General features: G+C 37.5%; 1 protein-coding gene across 3 annotated transcripts in view; it reads left to right on the forward strand.

Moving 5' to 3' along the window:
- The window catches only part of clmna (calmin a), a 58,266-nt gene extending 50,331 nt beyond the window's left edge, over positions 1-7,935 (forward strand). For all 3 annotated transcript variants that reach the window (XM_061968994.1, XM_061968995.1, XM_061968996.1), the window contains 4 exons: positions 308-432; positions 1,869-1,953; positions 2,046-2,104; positions 4,897-7,935. In XM_061968994.1, coding sequence (XP_061824978.1) covers positions 308-432; positions 1,869-1,953; positions 2,046-2,104; positions 4,897-4,990 — 363 coding nt within the window. In that variant the 3' untranslated portion in view covers positions 4,991-7,935. The remainder of the gene's footprint in view (positions 1-307; positions 433-1,868; positions 1,954-2,045; positions 2,105-4,896) is intronic.
- Positions 7,936-9,056: the final 1,121 nt, after the last annotated feature.

Here is a 9,056-nt window from a genome sequence, read left to right on the forward strand (position 1 = left end):
TAATTATCGCTATCGACCGATACAAAACCCTTATATCGTGATACTGTTTTCAGCCATACCGCCCAACCCTAGGAAACACACACAAGCACATTTGTGCATGTAGTAAAAAAAAAAAGATACCATTAAATGAAAGCAATCACTGAAGTTGTAAATTAGATGCACAATTTCAAATGCGGAATAATACATATACTTTTTATGATATGCTAAGCAGCTATTTGTTGTTCTGCAACCATGACAACAAAGTCTTATATTCCATTCAAAATAAAGCACTTCTACTTTCTTTTTCTCCTTTTCTTATTTTGTGAAGGCTGAGAAAGACGGCACATCGGCACCCAAAGAACAATGCCAGCTTCCTGGACTCATGGGAGCTTTTCCAATTACCTGCAGCGATGGAAGCCAAGACTCTTTCAAGGAAATCACAGTGCCTGTGAGGTAGGCTTTTATTCTGACATTCTTCTTACATTTAGGAAAGGATAGGACTTTCTCTCCGCTGCTGACCCGTCTCCGCTCGGGATGGTCTCCTGCTGGCCCCACTATAAAGTTAAAGTTAAAGTACCTTGAACTGGACTCTCACTATTATGTTAGATTTACTATGAACTGGACTTTCACAATATTATGTCAGACCCACTTGACGTCCATTGCATCCGGGGGGTCACCCACATATGCGGTCCTCTCCAAGGTTTCTCATAGTCATTCACATCGACGTCCCACTTGGTTGTGAGTTTTTCCTTGCCCTTATGTGGGCTCTGTACTGCGGATGTCGTTGTGGCTTCTGCAGCCCTTTGAGACAATTGTGATTTAGGGCTATATAAATAAACATTGATTGATTGATATTTGATTTACAGCATTGGATTGATTTGAATTAATCATGATTGTATTTTCAGATTTTAATTTGAATTATTTTTCTTTTTAATTATCTGTAAAGCACTTTGAATTGCCTTGTGTACAAATTGTGCTCAAAACAACCCGTTCAAAAGATGGTTTCGTAGCACAAACAATAACACACCTTTTTAGTGTCTCTGTCGGTGTTAAAAACTATTTGTTGAATACAATACATTATAGCCGTTAGCGAAGAAAAATCTATCAATTAGTCGCGGCGTTTTATAGGCCGCAGGTTTTGAAGCATAGGAAAAAATTAGCAGCTTATAATCGCAAAATACGGTCGGTTGGTGTTTTTCATGCCTGCATTTCACTTAACCTCTTAAGGCCCGAGCTGTTTGTTTACATGCTCTTTTTCCCCTCTTTGCTATTTGGGTTTATTGGTCCCTAATTGGAATAAAAACTAAGAATCATCTTTTGATAAGATGTACTTAGTCCATAAGTACACAAACATGTACTTCATGTTTAGTGACATGCTAATTCTTATTTTTACACCTTTTTTTTCCAAATTCCATTGTATTTTTATACTCTTCTGACACCACCAGATGGCAGTATAAGTGTCCACATAAGCGACCATAAGACCCCAATTCAGTAGTGTACACAATTTTGGAAATAAGAGCTAAAAGGTGCTGTCCACGCATGTGGCCATGAAGCCTTTTTAATCAAACCTTTTCTAACATTCCACACTAATAAAAATATGTATGATTACCGTACTGCTGATATTAAATTGAATCAATATCAGTACCGTCCAATGCTCAACGCTCTAATATCCGTATGGTATCAAAAGTGGAAAGGTTTTTCGGGGCACCCCTTCATTTTACATGCGCTTTTTCACCCAAAATGGGCTACCATATGATCACAAAATGTGACATTTCCATTTGTACTATTACTAACCACCTGAGTTTAGTTGAATACTAACATGCTTTGTCAGCAGCCACATATCCATAGCAGCTCCATTCTGTCTCAACTGATCTGAGTTTTCCTTTCAGCCATGACAGTCCGAGTCAGAACGAAGAAGTCCTGATCCCTCCAGTACTCCGTCACAGGAAGGGTCTTCACTCGTGTCAGGCCACGGTTGGTTTTCTCCGCTTTGCTCCCATCTGTAGAACCATTAATGTCTTAGTTGGCACTTAGCTACAACTGAAGTGTTGTCTTCTTCTTTCTAGTCGGAGGACAATCGCATCAACATGACAACAAAACAGAACATGGACGACTTAGAACGTTGGTAAGAATGTGTCCTTCCTCCTTTGATGTGTCCTGACTTTTAACGCTAATAACAAACTTTAGAGTCGATATCAAGAGTGAGTATCCTGACCTTCATTTATTAGTTAATAGGGGTGTAACGTGTAAATATATATTCCTTATCTGATTCTTGGCTATTGAAGTACAGTTCAGTCTTTAACTAGCTGGAGCTAGCTTGAAAAGCCTCATCTGTCGGGAACACTTGGCTTTCCAAGTGAAAAATGTAAACAAAGGCAAGTGAATAAGATGAAAGCAGGGAGCATTGTTCAGTATAGACAAAGAACGGGACCACAACCTAAGAATGTGAAGCATTTGCTCATTTTTGTTCCCTTACTTTACCCACAATTAGGACTGGGCATGAAAACAAGAGGGAAACACAAAAGGATGACACAAGAGCACAGAGCTCCTGCAGCAGCCACTACAGCGGCGTTAGTAGGACAAAACGGCGCTCGCCAAATAGTCTCTAATCCAGTGGTTCTTAACCTTGTTGGAGATACTGAACCCCACCAGTTTCATATGCGCATTCACCGAACCCAAACCGTAATCATAAAATGATGTTATTATATTAAAGAATTACTAATAAAGGTATATTTTACAAACAGAAAGTTACAGGAACGTACACGATTGCATGTTTACATCTCATTGTGCAACATGTGAATGTTTTTGTGGGAACTAAATGCGATATCTGAAAGGGATACACATTATTTCCAAAGTATAGGACCCCCCCCCCCCCCCCCCCCCCCCCCAGACATATAATACTAGTACACAGCTCATGAAAAACAATATGTTATAGTTATTGTAAGTGGGCTAAAACACTTATATTAGAAAATAATCTCATGGAAATGACTGCTGTCATTTGATTACAACAATAAAACACTGAACTTGTTATTTAGTCAGGTTTGGGACAGGTGTGCTGCAAGTGTGACCACAGTGCATGTGCACGTCTGACGTCGGTCACATGTGCTCCACTGAATGCTCAAGGAGTTTTTGCGTTTGCTCACACACATGGAAAATTAAAGGGAACATTGTTTGGGGGTATCCATAATACGCCGACAGGGAGAAGTTTTTTATTACACGATGAGTCAAGCGTGTCTTGACCTCCGCGGCGGAGGCTCTGCTGAACCCCTGAGGCCGACTCACCGAACCCCTAGGGTTCGATCGAACCCAGGTTAAGAACCACTGCTCTAATCACTGAAGCATGTTTAATACAAACAGTGAGATTTCTAACAATTAAGAAGATGTGTGTCATGTTTGGCCTCCTACAGAAACCATATTAAAACAAAAAATATATATTTTTCCCTCATTTTTTAAAATTTTTCATACATTTTTGAAAAAGCTCCTGAGAGCCACTAGGCTGGCGCATACTTGCCAACCTTGAGACCTCCGATTTGGGGTTGGGGGCGTGGCTAAGAGGGGAGGAGTATATTTACAGCTAGAATTCACCAAGTCAAGTATTTCTTACATATATATATATATATATATAAGAAATACTTGACTTTCAGTGAATTCTAGCTATATATATATTTATTTTATTTTTTATATATATATATATATATATATATATGAAATAAATACTTGAATTTCAGTGTTCATTTATTTACACATATACACACACATAACACTCATCTATACATTGTTGAGTTAAGGGTTGAATTGTCCATCCTTGTTCTATTCTCTGTCACTATTTTTCTAACCATGCTGAACACCCTTTCGCAGGTACCCAGAAAGGTTTCGAGTACCACCAAAAAAACTGAATCTCTGAAGACAGTATAAAAATCTGTGTTAAAGGTGTACAAATACTGTTTGTATAATAAGCATGTTATTGTTTACAAATGAGGGTTAAGAGTTCAGTACTAAAAATAAAAAAAAGAATGTGGCTTAAGTACAGTTTTTTAATTGAGCTGCTGCATTTTTTGGTTGGGTTGTTTATTTATTTTGAGTAACTTCTACATTTCTAAAAGGGGATGAATGTAATAGAGTGATCTATGTTTGTCTGTTGCCATCTCCTGGTGAATGTTGGCTATAGCGTACTGGGGTTACTTTTTGGTTGGCCAACGATTTACGTGGTGTTGCGCACCTGACGTCAAGTGTGTGAGTCTGTTCTGAAGTCTACAGTAAAGAGACGTACTTCATCACCTCGCCTGGTTATTGCCTCCAACTCAATATATTACAACAACATTGCTGTTTACGGCAGACGAACTGCTTTACGGTAGAATAAAACGTGACTGCTGTTGTTGTGTGTTGTTACCGCGCTGGGAGGACGTTAATGAAACTGCCTAACAATAAACCCACATAAGAAACCAAGAACTCGCCCTCGATCATTCTACAGTTGTAACGTGTTTGGGCAGGCACGCTGTTTATATTGTGGGAAAGCGGACGTGAATACAGGCTGTTGACACGTCACTCAGGTCCGCATGGAGCTGGAGGGGGCGTGGCCTCCAGCTCCGCCTGAATTTCGGGAGAGAATTTGTCCCGGGAGGTTTTAGGGAGAGGCGCTGAATTTCGGGAGTCTCCCGGAAAATCCGGGAGGGATGGCAAGTATGGGCCGGCGCCAAAGAGCCGCATGCGGCTCTAGAGCCGCGGGTTATCGACCCTTGCCGTATCGTATTATATCGTACATTGTATTAGTGTCGAAATTCTACATTTTTATGGCCGTCTCAGTTACTTTACTCTATGCAACGTAAACCTCTGCTTTACTGTACATCATAAAAACATGACTTCTGGAAATACTGCTTAACAATCTGATTTTGTGTGTGTGTGTGTGTGTGTGTGCAGCTGGAGCGATAGCTGGGAGCCGTATCTTCTGTTTGTCGTGTGGATTCTGCTCTACTGTGTGTTGCTGCTGCCTCAGATGGACGTCAAGATTTGACCCATCATCTACCGTGAAGACACACACTCTCATAAACTATTATTAACTATTAGTTACATTTTACGCAGGTATTTAGTCACACCTTTATCACATCGTCCACACAAACACACACAACTTTAATTTTTACCAAGTCAAGACAATTGACACGCTTTTATTGTTTACTTTTTATGAATATAATTATGGGTAATATTATTATAATTAGTTTTTTTTATGTTTGACAAAGTAAAAGCGTATTGCAGATAATAGTGAAACTCCTGTTGCAAAATCATTTCTCAGGTTTCTGCTCTATTTCTATGAAGGTAGTTAAGTAGTATTAATTTAAAAAATAAAAAGAATAATACAAAAAAACAATTACATTTTGGAGATGAAAATATGTCTATGTGAGACAAAAGAGAAGTGTTTACAAACGGTCACATTTTGAGCGCATGCTAGTATCGCTTTGCTATTTTTACAAGCTAACTACAAATTGTACTCTTGTTGTGATGATAAACAAACATTTTATATTTTATAATACAAATATCTTATGGCAGAAACTCAAGAAGCCTCCAAGAAAGATTGCTGCAGGATTCTTTCGTGTGGAGTAATTCATGCGCTCAGGGCTCTACGCGGTCGCCTTCTTCCACACCAAACTCGTCCAAGCATGCCTTGATAGAACAATCTTTGTGCACGGAACATATTTTACTATAAAATGGGATCTTCCGCAGAACATAGAATTATGTTGGAAATATGTCAGCAACTCTTCAACATCCCGATCCCTCCATGAGTGGAAAACTCCTCAGATAAATAATAGAATAAAATGTAAGTAATAAATATTATTTATCCTCAAAACACAATAGTTATAATTTAGCCTCAGAAAAATAGCAATTCAAATAATATATCCTCAGATAAATACTTTGTTTTATCTTCAAAGTAATAATAATTATAATTTATCCTCAAAAAATAATAATACAATAAAAACGCCTCAGATAAATAATAGAATAGAATGTAAGTAATAAATATTATCTATCCTCAAAACACAATACCGTATTTTTCGGAGTATAAGTCGCACCGGCTGAAAATGCATAATAAAGAAGGAAAAAAACATATAAGTTGCACTGGAGTATAAGTTGCATTTTTGGGGGAAATGTATTTGATAAAAGCCAACACCAAGAATAGACATTTGAAAGGCAATTTAAAATAAATAAAGAATAGTGAACAACAGGCTGAATAAGTGTACGTTATATGAGGCATAAATAACCAACTGAGAACGTGCTTGGTATGTTAATGTAACATATTATGGTAAGTCATTCAAATAACTATAACATATAGAACATGCTATACGTTTACCAAACAATCTGTCACTCCTAATCGCTAAATCCCATGAAATCTTATACGTCTAGTCTCTTACGTGAATGAGATAAATAACATTATTTGATATTTTACGCTAATGTGTTAATAATTTCACACATAAGTCGCTCCTGAGTATAAATCGCACCCCCCGGCCAAACTATGAAAAAAACTGCGACTTATAGTCCGAAAAATACGGTATGTTAAAATATGCAAGACATACAAGTTAATTGCATTTGAAAGGGTATATTTCCATTATTATTATGTGTTGTCATTACATCAGTGGTTAATTTGGTCTCAAAAAATAATGGCAATATCCTTTATCTGCAATAATTTGTAGGTCAATATATCGTCGAGCAAAATGTGTCGCTCCCGAGTATAAGTCGCACCCCCGGCCAAACTATGAAAAAAACTGCGACTTATAGTCCGAAAAATACGGTATAATTTAGCCTCAGAAAAATAACAATTCAAATAATATATCCTCAGATAAATACTAATTGTTTTATCTTCAAAGTAATAATAATGATAATTTATCCTCAAAAAATAATAATAAAATAAAATAATGTATCCTGAGATAAATAATTATAATTTATTCTTAGCTAAATAACAATTAACATAATTTATTCTGAGATAAAAATAACAATAATGTATCCTCGGATTGAAAATAATTACTTATTCCCATATAAATAATAATAAAAAATGATCGTCGTAATAATTTTTAAAAAATGCTTCAGATAAAAATAGTTATAATAATTTTCCCAGAGAAATAAGTAAAATAATTCATCCTCAGATAAATAACATGAGAAATATATTATTTTCAGTTAGAAAATGATTATATTCTCAGTTAAATACTGATATGATAAAAAAAACAATAATTTAGCCCTGGATTAAAAATATTTTATTCTCAGATAAATGCCCAATCTTTGGTATAGGTGGTCCTAATAGTTTTGTTCCTTGACTGTAATGTAAGTTGTAAATGATATGTAAATAAACAGCTCAGTCAGTCACACTGTACACAGAACACGTGAAATACTTATGAAATACTGTAACACAAAGATTATTAAGATCCTTTTAAAAACTGTTTGACGCACTGTAAGGCAGGTAGAAACAGGAAGTGTCAATAGTTAAACCACTATGCTGCTTAATTATTGCTGTTTATTTCCTGGGATGCAGATCCTCAAACGTCTACTGGTAATTAAGGATGTGAACCTCGCCTCCTGATTGGCTCAGACAGAGTATTTATCGGCTACACCCAAGATATTCAAAAAATACATTTTTGTTAGGATACCGGAATAGCTTTAAAGTTGACGCTTGGACATTCTGATGACATGAAAAGAGAATAAGGAAGCACTTTACAGTAATTATCAGTCAATATCACGACTGTTGGAACCTACCCCAGCTGCTAGCTTTAGAACGAGAATGTTTTCATCAACTTTGCTTCAATATAACTTTCCTGTAGAGATGACTTTGAGTGCGTTCACTGCTGTTTATGTGTACTTATTTACCACAGTGGCTTCCACGTTTAATATTTTAGCTGTTCTCATATGTTTTGGAACCCACAGTGCATTAATAACTTATTCTTTCATCCATGATCAAAACATATTTACGTTCTTTTTCATCCCAATTACACGTGGACTCTTTTGAAATGAACGTCATCCACATCGCAGATGATTGTATAGTAATGGTTGATTGTACATACACATACTTATAATATATATTTGTATATATAGTGGGGCGGGGGGGTGATTTGGAATGATTATCCCTACAAAGGTCTGAAAAATTAATCATTTTTATGGTACAGTAGGTAGGGTTGTATTTTGCCTCATTCTACTAGACCTCCAGGTCTAGCTGCAGTGTGCTCAGACAACCACCAGGTGGCATCTGTGAGCAGATAACATTGTATTATCTCATTCGCTTTCCAACATACACTAAAAGTATTTGGCCACCTGCCTTGACTCACATATGAACTTGAAGTGCCATCCCATTCCTACCCCATATGGTTCAATATGATGTGGGTCCACCTTTTGCAGCTATTACAGCTTCAACTCTTCTGGGAAGGCTGTCCACAAGGTTGCGGATTGTGTTTATAGGAATTTTTGACCATTCTTCCAAAAACGCATTGGTGAGGTCATTGCATTGGTCGAGAAGGCCTGGCTCTCAGTCTCCGTTCTAATTCATCTCAAAGGTGTTCTATAGGGTTCAGGTCAGGACTCTGTGCAGGCCAGTCAAGTTCATCCACACCAGACTCTGTCATGTCTTTATGGGCCTTGCTTTGTGCACTGGTGCACAGTCATGTTGGAAGAGGAAGGGGCCCCGGTCCAAACTGTTCCCACAAGGTTGGGAGCATGGAATTGTCCAAAATGTTTTGGTATCCTGGAGCATTCAAAGTTCATTTTCACTGGAACTAAGGGGCCAAGCCCCACACCTTAATTCCTACCACTTTGTGGTTGAGTTGCTGTTGTTCCCAAACTCTTCCTGTTAGAATTTTTTAATGTAAATTATCAAAAAACTCTCCGTTTTGAGTTCCAAATGAACAGACAAGAGGCTGTGTTTGTTGCACCAAGCAAAGGCTTGGAAAAAATCCATTGTGTACGATGGGAGGAGACGGGAGGGGGTTATGTATGGTCATCAAAGACCGGCTCAAGCTGAAGCCAGGACCAGCCCAAGCCCGAGGCATCTTTTTCTTTTGTGTTAATGTGACCGAAAACAATAATGACTGTTTACATACTCCCCATTCCTT

The sequence above is a fragment of the Nerophis lumbriciformis genome, linkage group LG08 (genome assembly GCF_033978685.3).
Source record: "Nerophis lumbriciformis linkage group LG08, RoL_Nlum_v2.1, whole genome shotgun sequence".
Classification (NCBI taxonomy): domain Eukaryota; kingdom Metazoa; phylum Chordata; class Actinopteri; order Syngnathiformes; family Syngnathidae; genus Nerophis; species Nerophis lumbriciformis.